The following is a 25,973-nucleotide window of genomic DNA, read 5'->3' on the forward strand; positions in this document are numbered from 1 at the left end:
TTTGCAAGAAAAAATGATGTACTATACTCCACAATTTGTAAAACATTTAACTCCACTAGACACATAGGAGAATAGGAAAAGAGATGCAAGTTTATTTCTAAAAGTCACATGGCAATTACTACTTTTTCTACACAAGGATGTTTGTTTTACTTGACTAGAAGTTTACAACTAGTCATGCAGACCCACTGAGGGGATGTAATCAGCATCTCCAAATGCATCCTATCAGGTAGAAAAGAAAAACTGAAATCCATCTCTTTGATTTATTCATTGTAAACATCATTTTTTTCCTGAAAGTATCTAGAGAGAAACAGCCATGACTAAGTCTATTGCTTACTCTGCGATCGATTAGCCATATCTGTCAATGTACAAATACAGATGCATAATCTACTGTAAATACATTACAAGTAAAATGATTATAATAAAATTTACTATAGTACATTTGTGTGGCCATTAATAATTTAGTAAAATGTATTCATGTAAGAAAACAGGACTCACGGCCTCTCTTTGCCTCCAGTTACAATTAAGCCATCACGTAATGTTGTATACATTGCAAATATAGGACCATTATGAGCTTTGCCCACAATTCGATTCAATATATGGTCCTTCCAAACACACACATCTCCACTGATGGTACCTGTAAATGTCAAATTATTCTGAAAAGGGGGAAAAATATGTCCATCATCTGATTTCAAAAAGGAATAAATGCAAGTATTTGCTATGAAAGGACAATTCGTACAGAACACAGTGCCCAATCCACAATCCCAACCTGACTTTAGTTCTGGGTTTTGGGAGAAAAAAACTATTCATTTTGAAAGTGATGACAAGTGCAAAAATCTAGTTGTTCTCCACTTCTTACTGGCTTTTAATAGCACTGATCACACATTATTCTTCAGAAACTGATTGGAGATTTTATCTACATTTTTGCTCACAGGGATTCCTAGGCACTATTATTACTTCTTAAGTGCCTTCCAGTGATTCGTCTTTGACTCTATAGCCATGGAATTTGGTTCTATAAAGGCACCTATGTGAGAACAACCTAGCAATACTCTACTGTTTGAAAGGGCCCCTGTATGCTACAGTTAAAACTATAACCATTTCCCCACAAATGACAAGTACTGTATTCACAAGATCAGTCAGCCATTGCTCAAGCGATATACAGCCTACCCCAATCTTTTGACAACCCTGGTTGGATGACTCTAGAAGACTATAAGTCATGAGTGGGAAAATACACTGAGCAGCAAGTACACAGAGTGGTTTTCAAGATGATACATATTTTAAAATATTCTTTTAAATTACGTACAGCTCCAAATGCCACAGAAAGCATGGTCTGCATTCGTGCATCTTCTATTGAACTTGTCTGTCCTTTTTTACTAAGAAGGGCTCTTCCAGCAAGGGTCCAAAATCTCACATGTTTTACTCCTACTGAAACAAACTGAGTGTCGGAATCAGGCCTGAATTCTGCTACAAAAATACGCTGGTTATGACCGGCTCTACTGGCAATTTTGGCACCTAGTGGGAAGAGTTAATTATACTTTACATTCAGATATTCATAATTGTATCAAGAAATAGTGAAAACAAACAGTGTCTTAAACAATATTCTTTCAGTTATAGTTGTGGCATCATTGCTTTCTACCACTGAAGCCACGTCTTCCTAAAACCAATCAACCCCAGGAAATAAAATAAAAAAGAGTTTAAACATTTGGCCATTTTCCTTATTGGTGCTAGTAATAATAATAATAGTAACAACAACATTATTGTTAGTAGTAACATTTTTATTTTTACCTTTGTTAATAAAGAAAAATATTTGTTATTCACTTGTTAATTTTTATAGTGTTTAAAAAGTTAAAATCAGGAAATTGTAGAAAGCTCTAAATTTTTTATATCTCATCTTGGCATAAACAATATAACATGTCTGCTATTAATCTCTGCATTATTTCTCATTCCATTGGAAGTAATACTGTATTATTTCAGTAACTGCATCAGTTTCAAGAAGGATCTATGACCATGTATTATCTACACATTATGTTGCTCAAGTAAGTAGCCCTATTAAGTAAGTATTCCTATCTAAGTGCAGGGTCAATATGAGAGATACTGGCACAAACTAGTAATTAACTGCTGCTAATAAGTATAATCCAGGACCTATAGCTTACAAGTAAGCTCTACAAAGTATGCTTGAAACCATGCATGACATCACATTTAATACTCATTATACAGGCAGCAGAAATAATTCAGAATTACTTTATGAAATAACTTGAAAGTACATTTAAAGATTTTCAGATGCACATTCACATCTTTTATAGCTGCATGAATCCACAATATACAGTATATATAACCAAAGTCTGAGTGCATAAATGAATGTATGTTTAAATTGCAAAGGCCTTTCTGGATAGTAGATTTTTTCACATGCATTAACGTTCTGCTTCTAGAACAGATTACAAGGCCAGTGAGACATAAGAACTAGTTACTTAACAGTTACTGTAGTTTTTCAAGTTGCCCTCTGTTAATTCATACCGTGAGTTCTCAGTAGCCAATTCCTATTCAGAATGTTCTGAAAGTCAGAAGTTTGACAGAAGCCCTGCCCTGACACACACCGCTCATTACAGACACACACTGCACAGAACCCTCAAACTCCCAGGCCTCTGGTAGATGACCCGAGGTTGAGGAAGACACATACCACCCATAGGGGTGAGAAGTGAGTTTTTTTACGGATAGATATATGAGCAGGGCTTCTAACCAAACTGTCAATAAAGAAGACCACAAGAGCAGAAGGAAATATTTAGTTGAGAAACTGGAAGTACCAGGAACATTGCAGGAACATGACCAATGTTGATATTTTTGATTTTAAGACAAATTAAAGCTGGATGTAGCTGATGTAAAAGAGACAAATGGAAAGTTCTTCCCTTAGGAAATAAAAGTCAACTGCTCAGGTTAATGGTACTTGTGTAAATGATCTTGGAGTAGTAGCAAACTGAGTATGAGCCAGTAGTGTGATACTGCTGCAAAAAAGGCAAATGTAATTTTAGGCTACATCAAGAGAATTTCCAAACCATGGAAACTTTTGTGATATTGTGTTGACAAAGTATTGCAAATCTGTCAGTATGAACAGTAGAATCACAGCCATCTCAAGGGAGGCTAAGATGTAGATCAAGCAGGATATGAAACTGCTGACATCTTGATTACAACAGCTTCAGATGTGGCTTGAACTATTTGGACAGGAACTTCCAAAGTTGTTGGTTGTCAGTAGTAAGTAATGCCATCAATAGTAGGGTATAAGCAATAATCATGATGGACAGTAGTATCCTGCAAAGACACAGAGGTGTCACAAAACCAAAAGGAAGAGCCCAAAGATTAAACATGTTGCAGTAAATGAGAAACAGCCAGTTGTGACCAAGATGAGGAACCCTCATTCAAGAACACTGGTGAATTCAGTATGAAGGAGGCCATCAAGATTGAGAATATCAGTATTACTTCTGTAGTTCACAATCCAGCTGAAGGGAACAGAATAGCATGAGCGGGGCAGTGATCAGTCATGGCTTATAAAGCACTAAGCCCAGGGAGCAGCAGAATATGGTTCTGTATCTCTTCCTCTGAAATACAGTCATCAAGTTGGCTGCCAACTGCCACTGATTTTCTTTGCAGTATCAGAAGAAATGCTAGAGAGCCAGTTTGGTCTAGTGGTTAAGGCAACGAGCTAGAATCCAGGAGACTGGGAATTCTAGTCCTGCGTTAGGCATGAAAGCCAGCTGGGTGACCTTGGGCCAGTCACTCTCTCTCAGCCCAACTCACCTCACAGGGCTGTTGTTGTTGGGAAAATAGGAGTAGTAAGGAGTATTAGGTATGTTCGCCGCCTTGAGTTATTTATAAAAATAATAAGGCGGGATAGAAAATTAGCAAACAAACAAATAACAGTAGCAGCAAAGGTAAGACCTACAGCATATCATAGCCAGCATTAGCTTCATTGGCATCAATCGGTCTAAGGCTGGTGGCATCAAAATTCCATTTGGAACCCATCACGGAGTCATCTTCTTATGTGCCTTTGTATCAGAGTGAAATTTGTGCTCTGGGCTCAACTACTTCTCTGAGGCTGAAGGCTTAATTTCAAGCAACTTGGCAAGGTTTGGTAGTGTTGCAGGTAATGGAGCTGTTACTTTCCTAGGTAATTCTTTACCTCAGTGGGAAGGAGTAGAATGATAGGAAAAAGCCAAAAACAGCAAATAGGATGGACTTTGTTTGCAGCCGGCCTAGTAATGAAATCTCAAGGCCCTGGCTGCCTGTTCCCAAAGGTTTGTGACACAAAGAGCAATTCTGATGGCCCTGGTTATTAGAAGCCTGGCAGTGTGGGCATGAATCCACCCTCTCATACATGCAAATGAGGCATAAGTAGTATTGATAGAGGACAGTAGTTTACTGAACATGCTACCTAAAGAATGGGCCAAGGGCGATGCCGTCCTAATGTTCTCAGGAGAAACAGAGAGACAGAGGGGCTGTAGCCTGTTTGAGTGGGGCTCCAGCCAAAATCTTAGGCACAGAACCCATGAGTGTAAGAAATGTATGTTGGGTTTAGTATTGTTCATGCACATGCTTAGTTTGCTAATCAGGCCATTTGATTTTACTTTTCTAGGGAACGTTTCTTGTCAATACGTAAAGGTGTGTTTTACAAAACAAAATATTTTCCTACCTTCCTGCCATTTCCAAATGGTAATGGTATGTTCAGGATCCAAACCAACAGACAGAAGAAGCTTGCCTGTGGCACTAAATCCAACCGAACAAACTCCTTTTGAATGGTAGCATCGCAGTACAGACAGCGTCTGCTTGTTCACTGCATCCCACACATGAATACAAGGAGTTGTTGCTGCACAAATATAAGAACAGCAGTAATTAATTTTGTTAGTGAAAGCTTGTAGCATGTTTAATAGTAAACGCATTCAAATTTGTTTTAAAACATCTTTCAATTTTTTAACATTTACATTTGTTTTTTAAAAAATTTACATTTAGTAAGCATAACCACATTCCTACTAAGATCTCTCTTACAATGCTAAACTCATTTTAGATCTGAAAGAAAGAGTGCAAGAAAGCATGTATAGGAGCAAGTGTTTTAATCAAAAGTACTTTATTCCAAATGCCAATTCACGAGTTTAAAGTTTAGCTTTCTAGAAATGTTTCACTGGATTTTAGTTGTGGGCCAAAATGCCCTTAAATGGATCTCCAGAGACTATGAGGCCCTGGATAGGAAGGTAAAGGAACTGGAAGATCAAACTGTATTTTCAACATCCTGCCAGCTCACTGTCACTGCATAGGAGAAAACAGGATCCTGGAAATGAACAACTGCCTATGCAGATGGAGCTGCTAACAGGGGTTTGGATTCTCATGGACTAAGGGAATCCAACCATGGACTACTCTACCTCCATGAAGGAATCTTGGTAAGAGATGGATTGCATCTCCCACAGACTGGGAAGGACGTGCATGGCAGGTGCCTCATGAATCACATTAGGAACATGAGAGCTGATTCTCATATTGATCAAGGAGCCATTTCCAAGTCAATCACAAGGTACAGTCTGCTCCTCCTTTACAAAAGAGGCAAACTTCTACTTTATTCAGAAAGCATTTGAGAAAGACAGGCAGACCCTTCCGGCCCTTGTTGTTGTTTATTCATTTAGTCGCTTCCAACTCTTCGTGACTTCATGGATCAGCCCACGCCAGAGTTCCTGTAGGTCGTCACCACCCCCAGGTTTTTCATTTGAAAGTAGAGTGCTTGCCAGAAATCTTACAATGCTACTTTAATCTTAATATTATTAATCAGAACTCAGAGACTTCTTCTTGTCTACCCTAGGCTGTTCCCAGAAGCCTGACAAGAAGGACAAATATGATGTCACAGGTGCCACTGAAACCTGATGGGATGAGATATGTGTTTGGAACATAGACTTGGAAGGCTACAACTAATTCAAAAGGAACAGGCTCAACAGAAATGTAGTTCAGACATGGTTTATTACTGACAATAATGTAATTATTAAGAATATTTTTATTTCGATTAAGGGAAATCTTGAACATTTAAAGATTGTTACATTATATGTTTAGTACTGAGGCAGTTTGGTCTAGTGGTTAAGGTGCTGGGCTAGAAACCAGAAGACTGAGTTCTAGTCCCGCCTTAGGCATGAAAGCAGCTGGGTGACCTTGGGCCAGTCCCTCTCTCTCAGCCCAACTCACCTCGTAGGGTTGCTGCTGTGGGGAAAATAGGAGGAGGACGGAATATTAGGTATGTTCACAGCCTTGAGTTATTTATAAAAATAATAAAGGCAGGATAAAAATTAAATAAATAAATAAATAACCAGTAATATGTTTTAATATCATGTAAATATAATCAGTTATTTACAACACACTAAGTAACATAAAATTCCTAGTTATACTTGAAAATATTAAAATTTAGTGCTTCTTACTTGACATGTCTGCTGAGTCTCCTGTAATGGAAAACCAGTAGAAAAATCATTACAGACAAAAAAGATAATGATTTATATATGTGTGCTATAAAGTGTATATTTTCAATTTATTCTCAAAAATAAATCTAAACTGAAACTATAGATAGCTGCTGTTCCCAAGCATGGGATATACTGTTCAGACCAAACATAGAGATTCTTTTACATCAATCTTGTTTCAGATTATTCACATCTAAATTATATGGAATTCTCAGCTGTGCAGAGAAATGTTACCTGGTTAAAGGCAGATCAAATTATCTTGTTTTTTCTGAAGTAACCCACAGAAGTGCCATAAATTAATTATCTTAGCTACTTGCAGGCAGTTCACAGGTGAAATGCAATTTTATGTGAATGAAAAACTTCTTGTACTAGAATTTCTCCTCTTCTGATTCCACAGGTGTTCCCAAATTGTAGTTTCATCCAAATTAGGAATGTGCACAATGTGTTTATCCAGCCTGACTGAAGATACATTCTAATTATGGGGGACAGGATTATTTACAGTAATTGCTTTTCAATTATTTCATCTTTTTTTTTTAGTTTTATTTGGGATGATCCTTCCTCCTCCTAACATAGCCTAGGATGGGAGAGCTCCCAGCAAGTTCCTTTCATTATCTTCAGGGAATCATATTAGGATGAAAGAATAAAGAACAGTACAGTGAAATCTTATTTAACAAATTAATTAGGGAAGGGTGATTGTTATTCCCCAAAGTTCAGTAAACTGACGAGAATGCCATCACAGCAACACAAATTGTACCATTTGGGTCATTTCGGTTATGATGTTATAACACGGATGATGTAAACGAATGTAAATTATAATCATATGTATAATTTGTATAATTATGTTATCATGCTCATTACACAAATTATATCAGTTGTGTCATTAAACAAATGATGTAAATTGTATATTTGTGTCATTTGTAACCTGATACCATTACACAAATGCCATACATCATAGCAGAATTTTGTGTATTGTGTGCAAAGTCCATTGCTCTGAAATTTGAGATCTGATTGTGCTATTGTTTTCAAACTTCACGAGATAGAGTATGTGGTTATATGTAATTTATATATCTACATGCTATAGAAATCTGCTCTGCATCTAGTATACTTTGAAATCTTTTCTTCATTCCATAGCTATGGTTATTTTATTAGTTAAAATAATTTGTATATAGCAGGTTTAATATGGTTAAGTTCATCAGTGTAAAATAAAAAAAAAATTATGCTTAAATGGGGATCAACAAATTTAATAATAATTTTGATATATGCTGCAATGAAAATATAATTGGCATTGTAAAAACAGAAATATATCTCTGAATAATTTTCAATGATACAAGAATAAATTTAATTGGCTCCAGTGATTGAGTAACCAGAAGCAGCGTAAGTAAATGTTTTCTTCTGTCTATGAATTCACCTGGCTAACTGCTCATAGTTATATTTTTTTTTCTTAAAAAATTCAAACATACCTACTTGGCCAGTTGCCACAAGGTTGACAAATTTGGGATGCTGATTTATAGTGAGGCACAAAATATCATCATTATGTTCCTGATAAAAAGATTGAGAACCTAAAGAGAAAAATGTATATGTATTATTTCAAGCACAGTATCACATCTGGAGGGGGAAAAATTATCACTACAGAAAGGAACACGAATAATAGTTTTTCATGCTGTATTCTTTCATAGATATGTAATTTTCCTACCTGTTGCCACATTATACAGAATCCCAACTGATGCCGTATGATAAATTATGTCAGCACCATCATTCAAATAGTGCACATTGTTTCTGCCATCTCTGCCACGATATCCAAATACCAGTTCAAGCACTAAATCCTAAGAAAACAGATTTAGGATCACTGGAATCTTACGAAAAAAAGATTTTAAACATGCGTATTAAATAACTTTTAATAAGTTCCCCAAACATTGAGAAGAACTTACGTTACCACATACTGTATATAATTGACAACAAAAAGGAGGTATGTCCTCTAAACATCCTACTTCTAGGATAGCTCACTCTGTTCCTCAGTTTTAACCCTGTAGTACTCTTTGTTTTAATTACTGGAAGATTAAAGTAGATACAGAATAAAGTCTTACAATATCACGTATTACAATTTATTCCCTTCAGTTAGCCAAATAGTGCTTCTGACGTTTAACTTTTTTTAACGGGATAGATCCCTACATAGTTTTCAAAATTATAGCTTAAATAATTTGTTTTAAAAACCACCAGTTTTTCTCACCTCTATAGGTCTCTTCTTTTTCCCAACATTATTTGTCTGGAGTTTTTCAGGCTGAGGCAGTGCCCTACTAACTGGTGGTCTGAAACAAAGAACTGAGAATAAGAAAAGTTTGTCTGTCACCTATTCAGTATAAAACAGTATCTTTTGAACTGTCACCTGGATAATGAAAAATGTTGGCATACCTGGCTAATATCCTAGGAATCATTTTATACATAAAAGTTTCTTATTTAATTGTGCATATATTATTATTTCTGTTAATCAATTGCCTTCCCTGTGTTAAGACCGAGGCAGTTTAAAAATCGTATAAATGAATGGAATAAAAATTAAATATATTTTATCATCACTTGGACAATACTAATTTAATCTTGAGATAAAGGAATTAATTTAGTCCAGATTTCTTTTTCTTTGCTTATTAGTGTTTCTAGATTTTATATTTATCAATGTCCTAGTTCTGTCTTTATTCTTTTCATAGCTAGGTAATGTATCGTAAAGTCTTGTTTGAATGAATAAGTAGAGCTTTATTAGTATAGTAATCCAGAGTAGCAAAAATTATGGTAGTATTTTATAGTATACACACACTCATACACAACATGTACCATTTAATTTTAAAATATCTCAGGATGTTCCCATCAGTATCCCAAAGATAGAATGAATATACATTGGCATAGGAATATACATAGGTAGTGCATCCTAGATAGAGAGCAATGTCCTTCAATCCTTATCTTACTGCCTATTGATTTCTGAGACTGGTAGCAATGTGTAAGAATGAAATATGATTGGCTCCTTAGTATCAGATGACAAAGGCATAGGCTATGAGTGAAAAAAAATGAGGTCCTGAATGCTATCACTAGACATACAGCGATGGAGTAAAGGCCTTGAAGACTTCTCTGATCTCTCCGTACATTATTCTATAGGACACAAGCAGCAGAAGGATACAGTGGAGAGCAAGAAAGCATGATGCCCAAGTAATCACAGCAGAATACAGCATTTGAAATCTGAATTTGTTAAAGATGCTTAGGTTTAAATATACAACAAACTGGTCGGCTGGATCAACCTAGAGCACATATTGGCAAACTAGCAAGTGGGTTTAGGACTGGACATTCTATCTATGGTCATGCCTTTATACTTCAACTTCTGGCTGAAAAATACACATCTAGAACAGGCTCAATATTATATTTTGCATTTATTGATTTTAGATCCGCATTCTATCTAGTTCCCAAAGCAAAGATATGGAATAAGGTTATAAACCCCTCTATAGATAAACAGCTACTGTTACTAATTCACAATATCTTTAAGAACTCCAGAATCAAAGTCCAATGCAGTATGCAAAACCACCACACTAATGAGATTCCAACTTACAGAGGAGTAAGATAGGGATGCCTCTGAGCTTCCCTGCTATTTAATCTGTACATAAATCCACTTGTGGCTAAAATAAATCAGTTAGAATATCAATCCCCCCAAACTAGCTAAGAGACATATTGCAACCTTGTGGTACACAGATGACATAGTACTTCTATCAAGAACTTTAACTAGACTTAAAACGAGCTTTGAATGTCCTAGCCAATTGCTGCTTTGCGGAAGCACTCGAGATCAGTTACATCAAAGTAAGATCCTGATCTTTGCAAAGAGGCCTAAATTGCATGCCTGGAGTTTATATGGCCAGAGTATTGAACAAGTGAAATCCTTTCCATATCTGGGCATGGTTTTCCACAGTTCTACCAAAGGCAGTGCACACCAACATTATTGTTTATTCATTTAGTCGCTTCCAACTCTTCGTGACTTCATGGACCAGCCCACGCCAGAGCTTCCTGTCGGTCGTCAGCACCCCCAGCTCCCCCAGGGACGAGTCCATCACCTCTAGAATATCATCCATCCACCTTGCCCTTGGTCGGCCCCTCTTCCTTTTGCCTTCCACCCTCCCTAGCATCAGCATCTTCTCCAGGCTGTCCTGTCTTCTCATGATGTGGCCAAAGTATTTCAGTTTTGCCTTTCATGTCATTCCCTCAAGTGAGCAGTCTGGCTTTATTTCCTGGAGGATGGACTGGTTTGATCTTCTTGCAGTCCAAGGCACTCTCAGAATTCTCCTCCAACACCACAGTTCCAAAGCATCTATCTTCCTTCTCTCAGCCTTCCTTATGGTCCAGCTCTCGCAGCCATATGTTACTACAGGGAACACCATTGCTTTAACTATGCGGACCTTTGTTGTCAGTGTGATGTCTCTGCTCTTAACTATTTTATCGAGATTTGTCATTGCTCTTCTTCCAAGGATTAAACGTCTTCTGATTTCCTGACTGCAGTCAGCATCTGCAGTAATCTTCGCACCTAGAAATACAAAGTCTTTCACTGCTTCTACATTTTCTCCCTCTATTTGCCAGTTATCAATCAAGCTGGTTGCCATAATCTTGGTTTTTTTGAGGTTTAGCTGCAAGCCAGCTTTTGCACTTTCTTCTTTCACCTTCATCATAAGGCTCCTCAGTTCCTCTTCACTTTCAGCCATCAGAGTGGTATCATTTGCATATCTGAGATTGTTAATGTTTCTTCCAGCAATTTTAACCCCAGCCTTGGATTCCTCAAGCCCAGCATGTCGCATGATGTGTTCTGCGTACAAGTTGAATAGGTAGGGTGAGAGTATACAGCCCTGCCGTACTCCTTTCCCAATCTTAAACCAGTCCGTTGTTCCGTGGTCTGTTCTTACTGTTGCTACTTGGTCGTTATACAGATTCTTCAGGAGGCATACAATATGAGTTGGTATTCCCATACCACTAAGAACTTGCCACAATTTGTTATGGTCCACACAGTCAAAGGCTTTAGAATAGTCAATAAAACAGAAATAGATGTTTTTCTGAAACTCCCTGGCTTTTTCCATTATCCAGCGGATATTAGCAATTTGGTCCCTAGTTCCTCTGCCTTTTCTAAACACAGCTTGTGCATCTGGCAATTCTCGCTCCATGAATTGCTGAAGTCTACCTTGCAGGATCTTGAGCATTACCTTACTGGCATGTGAAAGGAGTGCCACTGTTCGATAGTTTGAACATTCTTAATGTTTCCCTTTTTTGGTATAAGTTGATTTTTTCCAATCGGATGGCCATTCTTGTGTTTTCCAAATTTGCTGGCATATAGCATGCATTACCTTGACAGCATCATCTTGCAAGATTTTGAACCGTTCAGCTGGGATGCTGTCGTCTCCTGCTGCCTTGTTATTAGCAATGCTTCTTAAGGCCTATTCAACCTCACTCTTCAGGATGTCTGGTTCTAGCTCACTGACCACACCGTCAAAGCTATCCCCGATATTGTTATCCTTCCTATACAGGTCTTTTGTATCTTCTTGCCACCTTTTATTGATCTCTCCTTCTTCTGTTAGGTCCTTGCCATCTTTGTTTTTGATCATACCCATTTTGGCCTGGAATTTACCTCCAATGTTTCTAATTTTCTGGAAGAGGTCTCTTGTCCTTCCTATTCTATTGTCTTCTTCCACTTCCGCGCATTGCTTGTTTAAAAATAATTCCTTATCTCTTCTGGCTAACCTCTGGAATTTTGCATTTAATTGGGCATATCTCCCCTTATCACTGTTGCCTTTTGCTTTCCTTCTTTCTTGGGCTACTTCTAGTGTCTCAGCAGACAGCCATTTTACCTTCTTGGTTTTCTTTCTTTGAGATGTATTTTGTTGCCGCCTCCTGAACAATGTTGCGAACTTCTGTCCAGAGTTGTTCTGGGACCCTATCTACTAAGTCCAGTCCCTTAAATCGATTCTTCACCTCCACTGCATATTCCTTAGGAATATTAGTGAGCTCATACCTAGCTGATCTGTGAGTCTTCCCTAATCTCTTTAGTCTGATCTTAAATTGTGCAAGAAGAAGTTCGTGATCGGAACTACAGTCAGCTCCAGGTCTTGTTTTTACCGACTGTATAGATGTCCACCACCTTTGGCTGCAAAGGATGTAGTCAATCTGATTTCGGTGTTGTCCATCTGGTGAAGTCCATGTATGAAGCCGTCTCTTAGGTTGTTGGAAGAGAGTGTTCGTTATGCAGAGCGAGTTGTCTTGGCAAAATTCTATCAGCCTATGTCCTGCTTCGTTTTGTTCTCCCAGGCCATGCTTACCTGTAATTCCAGGTATCATTTGACTGCCCACCTTAGCATTCCAGTCTCCCGTGATGAAAATAACATCTCTTTTAGGCGTGTTGTCCAGTAGGTGCTGCAGATCCTCATAGAACTGCTCTACTTCAGCTTCTTCAGCATCTGTGGTTGGGGCGTATATTTGGATCACTGTGATGTTAGATGGCTTGCCCTGAATTCGAATTGAGATCATTCTATCATTCTTTGGATTGTATCCAAGCACTGCTTTAGCCACTTTACGATTAATTATGAAGGGTACTCCATTTCTTCTGTGGTCCTCTTGTCCACAGTAGTAGATCTGGTGGTCATTTGATGTGAAGTGGCCCATTCCAGTCCATTTCAGTTCACTGACATCCAAAATGTCTATCTTTAATCTTGACATCTCACCAATAACCACATCCAATTTGCCCTGGCTCATAGATCTTACATTCCAGGTTCCAATGGTGTGTTGATCCTTAGAACATCGGATTCGCCGTTCACCACCAGCACCGTTGGCCGCTAGCCGTCCTTTCGGCTTTGAGCTAGCTGCGTCATCACGTCTGGGGCTAGTTGAACTCGTCCTCTGTTCCTCCCCAGTAGCGTTTTGACCATCTTCCGACCTGGGGGTCTCATCTTCCGATGGCATACTGACATATCTCTGGTTGTACTGATCCATTTAGTTTTCACTCCAACATTATGTTATGCAAAATGTAATTCAATCCTTTCATTTTACCAAAATCGCTGAAGCTATGTTCAGCTAAGTGCAACTACTGTTTAATGTCCAGCTGGGATCTTACACTTCCTTTACTCCTCTTGAAAGGGTCCAATCTAAATTCCTAAGGGCTATATGCCAGGTAGCCCCTTACATTCCAAACACAGTGTTAACAAGGGAGGCAGGCTTGACTAAAGTCGAAACAGGTGCATGGACCTGCATCATAGCATACTGACTTGAAAATACTGTTTTTTCCCACAGGTTTGCATTCTTTCCTTATTGAGGACAGCTACGAATCAGTATGGACCAGGGAAATTTCACAAAAACTCCAACATCTCAGCTTTTCCAGGGAGGTGTTCTTAATGATGAGTTAGGAGCATGCACTTAGTGCATTTAAACAATGTATTAAAGACCTGGAAGCCCAAAAGGACCAGTCTGCCCTGCCCAAAATGTTTTTCTGAGCAGTTAAGCTCCCTTTTTCAAGCCAGCGAGATATTTACGTCATATAACCATCTCCAAATTCCAAACCGCACTAGCATGCTTCAATGTTCTCCCCAGAGGAGTTTTGGAGGGCCAATATAAAGAAGTTCTTTATGAGCTAAGACTGTGCTCCTCTGGACAAGGGGCTATTGAAATTATAGCTCGTGTCCTGCTATATTGTACCCTTTATAAGGATACAAGGACTTGTCTTATAATGCCTGACCTGGTAAAACACATAGGAAATCCTGATCTTTTTATGTACAGTTGTTGTTATCAGATCAGTATGATTTAGTTTTCTTGAACAAGGCCAAATTCTATTATACTGCCTGTAAAATTAGACATACCTTAACTGCCCACTGATGAATCCACCACTAACTAAATTTTTTTATCCTGTTTTATTTTTAATGTGTTTTATTTGTAACTCTGCTCTCTGACAATAATACAGTTCTGTCCATCTATCTCTTATTTCCTCATTATGAAGCAGAGACTGCCTACAAGATTGGCAGCTTTTCCCCCCATTTAGCCAGCATAGGAATCAGGTTGCAAGATGATTCTGTCTTCTATTGATGGAAAGAATAATTGCAAAATGCCCTTTATCGGAGAAAGAAATACCATTAAACACTTCTTTAAAAAGTCCATGGAGAAGCAGTTTCTTGCATATTTTTTATTTAGCTATTATCTGCTATATCCTCAGCCCGAAATTTCATTCATCTCTTGAAAATAAATGTGAAGTAGGGAGTTAAATTAACTAGCACCATATATGAAATTTCCAGTAAAACATACCATGTGATCATGTCTTTGATAATGGACTGAATTTCATACTCTAGTTTTATTTTATGTATGTTCACATAAATAAAAGCATTTAATTTGCAGAGATTTACTTATGTATGCAAATAACAGCATGATAAATGTTGGTAAGTGCAGGTATAAATGAATAATGACACTACAATGGCAGATAGCTTTGCGGGGCAATGAAAGATGAACGGAAAAATGGAGTAGAGGGATCAAAGCGAAAGTATTACCTGGAACCTCTTTTCAGCAGCAGATAAGAAAAAGAAAATGATTACTTATTCTAGTCTGGCTCAAAGCTGATGCATTAAAATAGGTGTGTTTTTTTTAAAAAAACCCAATCTTTTTTTCCCCATAATAGAAAAGGTTTTATATGTGTTTTTTTTATTGTCTCTTCAGCACAACACCTGAGTCTGAAATATTTTTTGAAGAAGTATCACTGCTGAGTGGCCAAAGGCTGAAGGAAGAGACTTGAATGCCAGTAGGACCCTTTGCACAACAGAGGACCCACTTTTAAATTGTCTAGTCACTGGGAGGTAGGTGGCATATAAATTTAATATATTATTATTATTATTATTATTATTATTATTATTATTTATTGGGATCCCCAGCGATGAACAGCTTTAGTCAAGTTCAAGCAACTATGAGTAACACCTCTTCAGATATTACCACTGGACACATCAAGAAAGGTATCAGGAGAGGGGGGCAACATGTGGAGCTCCATGCATCTTACTGTCATTTAAAAATATTCAGAGCCTCTGAACAGCACTGCAGTGTCAGCAAAACAGAGCACTTCCATGTGAGCCTTTATGCAGACACCCTGCCTCATATACCGAATTTCATCAGGGATAGCCATCTTCCACTGGTAACTTTCCCATGTTTTCCCCATCGCTTCTTTAATGTTTTTCTTCACACAATAAATGAAAGAAAATAAGAACAGCTACATAATATCATTTGATTAATAGCACTAGCAGCAATCCTTTTGGAAGCAACTCTACAGATGCAATTTTTGTTGCAGCTATTTGCAATTTGCCATCCGTTTTCAGAATACTGGCAATTAATCTGTTATAGCATCCGAATTATAATACACGAACTGCTTTATATAAATTTCCAGTCAGTTCCATCTACTACTTAATCTCCAATAGAGGAGAATATCTGTAGCTCAGGGTTGAACTGTGGAGTCCTTGGTACTCTCTGAGCTTTGTCATTTGTTTGCAGACATCTCATTACCCAACTAGGTAACATCATCAGTGCTAGTGCCTGGGAGGTGACATGTGGTTAGGTCCATGCAGTGGTATCAGCTTCTTTGAGGGGCAGGGTGGTTACTCTAGCTTTAAAGGAAGCAGTGATTTTATTTATTTATCCAATTTTTATCACTGCCCATCTCCCCCCCGAGGTGGGACTCTGGGTGGTTTACAATAAAAATAAAATTTAAAATTCAGTCCAACCTATAAATAATACAACTCTTATTTGATGCAACTCTTCCTCAAGAAGCCAGCCCTGGGTCCAACAATTCTGGACAATTTTTATCCAGTCTCCAACCTACCCTTTTTATGGAAGGTTTTTGAAAAGGTGGTCCAGCAGTAGCTCATGAGCATCTTGGAGGAAACAGGTTAACTGGACCTATTTCAGTCAGCTTTCAGACCAGGACATAGTACAGAGACAGCATTGATCATGCTTGTCAATGACCTTTGGTGGAGGCAGGATGGGGTGGTGTGGCCATTCTGGTTCTCCTTGATCTCTCAGTGCCCAAGTGATGCTGTTGATGTTGTATCCCAGTGTTGGAGGCTGTGTGGATCTGGTTGGGGAGGCTCAGGCTCCATCCTCAGGCTCAATCCTGACAAGACTGAGCAGTTATCAGTATTTGGGCCCTCCAGCTCTGAGACCTTTTCATCTTGGATGGAGTAGCACAATCTGCGCATTTTCCTGAACTTACAGTTCCTGTTTAAAAAGCAGGCGGCAGCTGTGGCCAAAAGGACCTTTGCACAGATTCATCTAATGTGCCACTTGTGCTCTTTCTTTGACCAGAAGGCCCTCTAGGAAGTCAGTCATGCACTAGTCACCTCATGAGTAGACTATTGTAATGTGTTCTGCATGCGGCTGCCCTTGAAAATCATTCAGAAACTACAGCTTGTTACAATGTAGGCAAAAATGGGCATGCCTCAATATGCCCATGTGACACCACTGCTCCACAAGCTGCACTGGTTATCAATTACCTTTTGGGTACAATCCAAGGTACTGATAACTACCTATAAAGTTTTTCATGTTATTGGGCCTGGTTATTTGAGGGACTGCCTACCTCCAATGGTTTCTGCCTATCCTGTAAGACCGGGCAGAACTGGTGTGCTCCAGGTCCGTTCAATTAAACTATGTCATCCACCGGGACCTAAGAAGCACCTATATAAGCAGCATCTATTGGGACCTTAGAAGAGAGCCAATTTGGTTTAGTGGTTAAGGCATGAGGCTGGAAACCAGGAGACTGTGAGTTCTAGTCTCGCCTTAGGCATGAAAGTCGGCTGGGTGACTTTGGGCCAGTCACTCTCTCCCAGCCCAACACACCTCACAGGGTTGTTGTGGGGAAATAGGAGGAGGAAGGAGTATTAGGAATATTACCTGCCTTGAGTTATTTATAAAAATAATAAAGTTGGGATTAAAAAATCTAAAAAGAAAAAAAAGAAGCACACTTCTTTGTCAAGGTACCTGCCCTCTGGAACAGTGTCACCTCAGATATTTATATGGCTCCTACCCTGATGATATTTAAAAAGTCATTGAAAATCTGGCTATTCCCCCAGGCCTTGGATTAGGGTGGGTGTTGAGCCCCTGTGGAATTTTATCTGATGAAGTATTGCTCTCTTCCAGATACACATGGTCTATGCTTTTATGGTCTTATTGTTTTTCTGCTTTTAACCCTGTAAGCCACCCAGAATCTTGTGGAGTTGGGAAGCCTCTAAACTGCATAAACAAACAAACAAGATGTGTTTTTCATTTAAAAAAATAAATCCTGCTGCAATTGTTATTTGCTCTGTGTGGAAACTGTTAGAAGCTGGTTGACCACAGTGGCTTCCTTACCCTTTGTAGATGGCTAACATTCATAACCAAACAGGAACACAGTTAAAACCCCACCTTCTTGTACTCATCTCCCAGACAACTGCACACTTCAGATGTGTTTTTTAAGAAGTAAAGATATGCAAGGCAGTAATTTATTCAACGTAACATCTGATTATTCCTAAAATAAGCTTCTTTCCCAACTCTCCCTGGTATATTCTACAGCCAGCTCATTTGGCAACTTGAAGAATAAGGGACAACTCTTGGTTTATAGAACAGCCATGCTTGTTTCATCCACATAAATTGAAATAGTTCTTGATACATCGCCTGTCTTGTGCTGACCCTCAAGCTATAACAAAACATGAACACGCAGATTGTGCAAACCATTCTGCCAATCCCTTCCTGAAGCCATCAAAGGACTCCACCCAAGCTGCCACTCAAAGCACTGAGGCAACGTACCCTCTTAAAAACTTGGTGTACTTCCTCACACTATCTGACTATGCAAGGACAGAAGACACTTCTATTAGATTGTCACTGAAGCAAAGCTGCCCAATCCTTATCTATGGTAGATACAGTAGGTGAGTGAGGCCTAGGATCTAATAGATCCAGTAATCATCCAGCCTCAGCACATCTTCTTTTGAATTTTTCAGGATGGTGATTTCCTGACTGCAGAAACAGCTGGCTTGGAAAGTTGGCAGAAAGATCTTGTATAAAATTTTCCCTACAAATATCAAAATCCCATCTCCACTCTCAGAGGGAAGAAACTCACATATCCAATTGACTCTAACATACACAATGGATGGTGCCCCAGCAATCACAGGATTACTCTGACTGAGATTAAAACCTGATACTCTCACATTCAAATCATTCTGTAAACAGAGCCAAAGAAAACCATATCTTTCCAACACAGTATTCCTTAAAATCCCATTTGACAAATAATGTCACTTCTCTAAATTCAAACCTCATTTTTTTCTAATGAGATCTGACTTGAAATATACTTTATAGTGATTTTATAAAGAGTTACTTACCTTACAACTCCTTGCCTTCAGCAAGCATAAAATTAAACAGAAAAATTAAAATACACACAATGTATATTATAAATGTACTGTAAAGAGAACTGAAATTAAGAGGACAAGATAATTGCCACAACTTACACTATTATTGAAACAGTTTGATTCACTAATATTTAAAAATCTCAGTGAATAATATTCTGTAGAGAATATATTTAACATACATGTAAGTTTCATACTTTGCTATTGGTAGTTTGTGTCTGGATTGATTCCCAAGGTAAATTTTGAACAAAGATATTGATACTAAATACAAAATGCATATGTAAAGCATAATGGACAACAGGATGTATAACGTATTGTGTGCTTCTGTAAATCACTTAGAAATAAAGAATTATTTTCCCTGGTGCCACCTGAAAGTGTGTTAAATGTATTAGACTTTTCATCCATGCACTCTTCAAGGAGATTGTGGTCTCTGAGTGAACCTATCTCTGCACTGATCCTTCCTTTACTAGAGTTATTTACTTCATGTTCTTTCAGCTTTCCTATAAGAATGTCCTACAAATCTCAAATGTTTTGCTCCCAGCTGTGCTAGAACTGACAGTTTCAAATGTTTGCCTGAAAATGCAGGACCAAAGAAGTTATTATTAGGCTTGGTAGGAGAAATATTATCACAAACATTCCCATCTTAAGGTTAGAGTTACTGTGTAATTTTTGTTTGGCATTGGCCATCCTACCTAATGATGCCACATGGGACTTTAAGGCTAAAGTTCAGGGCTAAAATCCAGGGTTGTATGCAGATGAATTTGCAGGAGAACTGCAGATATGAAATGCGGAAGGACTCAATTACCACATTTTGAAGTATGTGAAGTAACGCAAATTATTTCTGATAAAATGGGGGCCCCATTAGGCTATTACCTAAACCATTAATCCTATGTCCAAGCAGCTTATCACTATTTCTTGGTACATGGGACAGTCTCTAATGAAAACTAACTTTCTTAATCCATGCACATTAAACAAAGCATTACCAAGGATAAAGCCAAAGAAAAATAATCAACAGCCCCCTTTATTTATGTAATGCACAATTCTTTTTATTATACTATCCCACAGAATTAAGACATTAATATATGAATTAGGTGTAATATATTGGTTGGGTTTTGTTGCTATTTTATGCAGTGTTTTTATATGTTCTTAGCTGCCCAGAGTTGCTCTGGCAAGATGGTGGCCATACAGTAAATAAATAAATAAGTTTGTTGGGAGGTTTTTTTTCAAAGTTAGAAGTACCTTTCATCAGCTGAAGGCTCTTTTTGCTGCAGATGAGGCTTGATTCCAAACATAGGTCTTATGTTGGTCGATAAGGCTTTAATGGTGTAATTAATTTCATTTTCTCTTGTGATGTCACTGTCATATCCTAATAAAACATTCACAATTGTAACTGTTATTGGAGCTAAGAAATAGGGCAGTTATTATTTTATATTATTTAATTTAATTTATGTAAGGGTTCTTCTTCCAGACTATCAAAGACAATAAAGTCAATAATTTGGTTCTCATGTAGGCTTTCAAAGAACAGAAAGAAACTTTCTCTTCCTAAAAGATCCCCTTCAGTCTAAAGAACAGTCTTTAACATAACAGAAGTTTCCACTCAGAGAAGGGAAAGCAAGTTTTCCCAATGTTTCCCCCCACCACACACACACACACACACACACATTTTACACAGCTATGAAGAATCCTTCATTTTCAAAAGTAGATTTTTAAGGGACGCAAAGCATTTGCAAAGAGTTAGTAAGCAGAATCTTCCACAACTACAACTCCACTGATAGAACTTTGGATCCAAGCCATTACAGATAAAATTACAAGTTATACTTTATGTTATTGAAGCAAGTATTCACCATGCTAAACAAGAAAATGTTCTAGGTTCAAACAACAAACACACAAACAAAAATTCATAGCATACTCTCCTCCCCAGGTATAGTCCAACCATAACAAAAATTAACCATGAAACCTAAACAGATATCACTGTTTCATACTGCAGATGTATGAAAATAAATAAATCTACTCTAAAATTGGTATGGTTACTTACCTCCATCTTCCTCAGAATCCAGATCAGATTCTTCGCTATCACACTGCCTACTTTCTCGATGACCCTCCATCTCATGGGTCCACAGCATTAGCGATGTATCTCCACCTCCAACACTGACTAACAAACCGTCATCGTGAGTCCAGCGAACGTTCGTCACATGTGTACTATGAGCCACATACCTCTTGAATTTGCTATACTTCCCCTAAATATGAAATATATAAGTAAGAATAACGTTTAATTCAAAATTAAATAAAAATAATTATCTAAAAAAACACATTAAAACATCAGTGATTTTTACTTTCTGTTTCTTTTTGCTTTATCAGCAGATTCTGAACATCAATTTATGCAGTCAAACCCAGTGTTAGGATTCTTACTAGAGCAGATATAAAGACAAATGAAGTATTAAATAAAAACCTAAATTTGCAGATCTCCAGCAAAATAATCCTGTGATAGGCACAAGCTTTAGTCTTTGAACGTTCTATAATGCGTAAGTTTAAGAGTTCAGATTTAACATCTAATCATTAACACAGCTACAGAGCTTGACTGGAATGTTTCTGAATATTCCAGAATATGCATGGACTCCTCCTTGTTTCAAATTATTATAGGGAAAAAAGAAAGAAAAAATCACACACAAAAAGAATATTACATACAACAGGTATGATTCAGTCTAATTTTTAAACAAATAATTAAACCATCACCACACAAAATAATTAATCATGTCTTTCCACCATGTTGATGGAAAGCCAGTTCATAAATGCGAAGTGAGCTTGTATTCACAGAGATTGGAAGATTGGAATAATTTTATCTTTCCAGTGTTGAAAACATTGCTCCTTCTCCACGCACAATAAATCCATACCTTTATATAACGATGAATTCGTTTTTGATATAAATCAGAAGGACCCTAGCAGTACCTTTTTAGACTAACAAATTTTATTAAAAGTTTTTGTGAACTATAGCTTACTTCGTTAGATGCATGGAATGGTTTAACTGATATATGATTTAAATTGGGGGGGGGGAAGACAGGATGGTTATGCAGATGCAGGTTACATATGAGACAGGTGAGAAGTACAGTTAACCGCTGTAACATGTTGAAAACTGTAATACGTATTTGTTGAGACCTGGGTTTTTAACACATTAAAACTGTTAATTGATAAGATATTTGTAATCTGTTTCATAAAAACAGGAAGTAAATACTCAAATATTTTGCATATTCCACTTTCCAATTTGGCAAATGCATGCATTTTCTAATATTTTGATAAAATGAACATTTGCTGTTTGAAACAGACACTGGCTTAACAAAAGAAGTAAAATGAAAGTTACGATAACTAGGAGTTTATCTATATATCTATATCATCACATACATACATATATATATATATATATGGATATATCACTTGGTAACGTGATACAGGATAACCTGCAACTAACGCATGTGCTGCTTTGATTTGAAAGTATTCATTTGAGAAAATGTGACATGATGTGAAAGCTGAATCTGCAATCTGCAGTGAATCTTATTCATACACACACACACACACACACACAGTATATATATACTATATATATACACACACACAGTGTGTGTGTGTAAATATGTATGTCTATGTGTGTGTGTGTATAAATATATATCTTACTAGAACTTGCAATCATGGATAACATAAATATTCCTCCCAATTAATGTGTTGCTAAATGTAGAAACTACAGGATTGTATTGTTTTATCACGCAACCATTACATATTTACTTACTTTGGCAGGGAAGCGGAAAAGTTTTACAAATCCAAAATCATCTCCTGTTACCAAGACTGTACTATCACTGCTGAGGCACGAGGCAGTTACATCTGTGACTTCTCCAATTATCGGCCATATTCCTTCACAGCACGAACCTAAAACACTTGTCCAGGATGCCCAAGAAATCTTTTCTGCCTACAAAGATAGTAACCTGATCACAAAGATCACTCTGGTTTAGAAGCTTTCTTGTCAGTCACTGAAATCAAATATCCTCCCTTCTTTCCCTCCTTATCATATATGACAAGCACTTGTCTCTTTTTTGGGCTGCAGCCTCTCTAATCCTTTCCTTTCTGGTGCCCAAGTTCCAGAGAAATAGATAAGGACTGGGGTTTCTTTGAGGCTCAGAAGCAGAACTTGGTTCAGATCCTTCGACTCCACCTTGAGGAAATGAACATCTATTCTGAATTAACCCACTTCTTCCAGGGATTGGGATTTGGTCAAATCTGATGCATACACCTAATTATTACCCAGTATATTAGTTTAAAATGAATTTATTTTACTTCAAAATATCACACAAGAGATCTTACCTTTACATGCCTGACAATTAATTTGATCATTAATACTATTTTAATTTTAGCATAAAATATGTGAATGGAATCTTTCAACTGTAAAACTTTACAGAGAAGTAATATTACCATGTTTATTGTCACTATTATTCTGACTAACTAAAGGCTTATAGCTGCCATGTAAACACAGTGGGTTCAACTATGAAATTGCTATTGTTAGCTATGCATAAAGGGTTTATTGCCACTATGTCCAACAGTGAAAACTTGCTGCTTACATGATTGGCTTGAATGACAGAAGGCAAACTGCAGGGCAAACAGATCTGCAGTAGGTACAGCACACTCCAGGGAATGTTTCCTTGAAAATAAGCTCCACTCGGTTAACCAGAGCTTACTTGTATATAAAACACATAGGATTGCAGCCTCAGTGAATTTTATGGTCTTGTTATCCATTTGTATGAAAGTTTGGGAAGAACTTCTTGATATGGAAATCATAAAGATTCCCTGGACATACCTTGACTTCCTGTGTCTTGCTGGTGATTAGTGTAAATCATACTTGTAGCATTTGAACTGAATTCATAGAGATGAGTTTCTTAGTCTCCCTGAAAGGGCAACACAGCAATACTCACTATGCTATTCTATGCTGTTCTATTAAATTTCTTTAATTGCTTATTTGTAGTTTCTAATGGCTTGTTTCCAATAACTATTGTGCCATTTCAATGATGCAAACCATAATATTAAGCAGGGATGCTAGCTTTCTGGGAAGAAATAATACTAATACTTTTTTACAATCAAAGTTTGTTAATTAAGCATGGAAAGAAAAGTGACTTAGTAATAGAAAGCAGTTTCAGGATTCATAGAGCAAAAATAATGACACTGTAGATGAATCAGTACCCCAGAAAATAGACAATCCTTTTTATTTGGTATGAGACTATATTCTGGATATGCTCAAGAAATCACATTATTAATTATGGCTGCCAGTAAGGGTAAGGAGAGTCAAAACCACCCATTTATCATACATACATACATACATACATACATACATACATACATACATATCCAACCTCCTTTTCTAGATCCCCAGTAACCAGTAAGCTCAGATAACTTTTTCCTTTTTGTGGGGGGCAGAGGGGTACATTTACAAACAAAAAGACTGGGTTATAAAATGTGGCCCACATAAAATCAGAGCTATTCTTATCAACAGAGATGACGGTAGAAATTTATGTTTAGCTTTTCATTTTTTGAAAAAACAAAAGGATAAGAGACAGGGAACCTGGAGGACATCAAGGAATTTTTCCAGGAGCACACTACTCCTCATAGTCACTCTTCTGCCTATATCTCTTCTAGTCTCCGTGGCATTTAAGGGAGCTTCAGTGCAGCAGATTATCCAAAACAATTCAAGATCAAGTAAAAATTACATAATCAATTTAAATTTTTGATAACTTGAAAAGAGAAACTATAGCTTTATTTTTTAGATCTAAGGCTTTGCCTTACTGAAAAAAATATATACTTCATAAAAATTCACAAATTTCTTTTTCATATAACCCCTGCAACAAGCTGCTTTATCATTTAACATTATTTATCTGAAGACATGACCTAACAGATTCTATCTTTATAAAGAGATATAACCTGATTCCACTTAAGTCACGGCGTCAATACAAATTAAGAGAAGTAAGCATCATATTCTACTTCATTTTAATACTGAGAAGTGCCATTCAAAACACAAAGGTTTGTGTTAGGTATGCTTAAAACCCCATTTTCTGCTAGGTTATAATAAAAAATCAACTTCCATTCTTCTTTTTATTTGAAATTGAATTGTCCCCCAAAAAAATCCAATAATCATGTAAATGACCAAATAAAATACAGCTAAACCAAATGATGGGTTTCTTTTTACCTGTGCAGTAGAAATTATCTGCTTTTTTCCCCGCGGAGCTTCAAAAAATAACTGTTCTTTAGCACCAGTGTTGACCTGTAGAAGCTTGCCTGAAAAAAACAAACAAAAAATACATAGTTCACTGATTATCTTACTAAAGGCTTGATTGTCCACAGAATATTTATTATGACACTTATTCAGGGCATTTGGGAGTTATTTATCACTACTATTTGGAAATTATTCAGGAATCCTTCTGAATTACCAGAGACTTACCCTGTATAGCTTTATACTTTCTAAACTGTAGCACTGTAACCAGGGACAATTGCTTGGAATCAGGGTGAGTGGCAGACAGACTTCCTTCAACAGCTGTGACCCTGCAATTTCCCAGGCCACAGCAGTATACAGCAGCATCGAGCAGACTGCATGAACACTACTGCTGTTTTGTATCTGTCACACATTCACCAAACAAATTGGCAGCAGTGAGGTCAGATGTCGGTATGAAGCTGCTCCATTTCACCACACTTGACTCCCAAAGCCAATAAGGAGGAAGGTAGCTACTTGCCCAATCACAAAGGGTGCCCAAAGAGTAATCAGCAGTTCAGCATCTGGGCAAGCCACCCAGGCCATCAGGATTATATATACTTTGTGGACTAAGGAGCACAGCAGAGAATTGTCTCAACTTCCCAGGGAATGTTCATTTTGCTCCAAACACAAATGGCTTCAAACATCTTTCCAGTTATTTGACTAAATTCTTCAGCCAAAATAGGCTCCCCAAGAGATATAAAAGTCCGCACCCTGAGGCTTCCATCATTAAAAAGCACATCACACTAGGAAAAATAGTGGGGATGAAAGAGGGGGAAAGGCTTTATTGGCAATCTTCACTACAGAATCTTTACAAAACATGCTTCA

At 37.5% G+C, this 25,973-nt stretch overlaps 1 protein-coding gene across 4 annotated transcripts in view; it reads right to left on the reverse strand.

The window, feature by feature from the left end:
- Nucleotides 1–25,973, reverse strand: part of EML5 (EMAP like 5) — a 93,673-nt gene that overhangs the window by 12,794 nt on the left and 54,906 nt on the right. The window contains exons 24-36 of one of the 4 annotated variants that reach the window (XM_063290208.1): nt 25,086–25,174; nt 22,647–22,823; nt 20,904–21,105; nt 20,108–20,234; nt 18,845–18,859; nt 15,005–15,013; nt 8,698–8,776; nt 8,164–8,293; nt 7,931–8,029; nt 6,435–6,455; nt 4,679–4,852; nt 1,301–1,509; nt 496–653 (exon numbers count right to left, since the gene is read on the reverse strand). In XM_063290208.1, coding sequence (XP_063146278.1) covers nt 496–653; nt 1,301–1,509; nt 4,679–4,852; nt 6,435–6,455; nt 7,931–8,029; nt 8,164–8,293; nt 8,698–8,776; nt 15,005–15,013; nt 18,845–18,859; nt 20,108–20,234; nt 20,904–21,105; nt 22,647–22,823; nt 25,086–25,174 — 1,489 coding nt within the window. The remainder of the gene's footprint in view (nt 1–495; nt 654–1,300; nt 1,510–4,678; nt 4,853–6,434; nt 6,456–7,930; nt 8,030–8,163; nt 8,294–8,697; nt 8,777–15,004; nt 15,014–18,844; nt 18,860–20,107; nt 20,235–20,903; nt 21,106–22,646; nt 22,824–25,085; nt 25,175–25,973) is intronic. The other 3 variants (XM_063290206.1, XM_063290205.1, XM_063290209.1) reach the window with 3 other exon arrangements.

This window comes from Candoia aspera, chromosome 1, assembly GCF_035149785.1.
Source record: "Candoia aspera isolate rCanAsp1 chromosome 1, rCanAsp1.hap2, whole genome shotgun sequence".
Lineage (NCBI taxonomy): Eukaryota > Metazoa > Chordata > Lepidosauria > Squamata > Boidae > Candoia > Candoia aspera.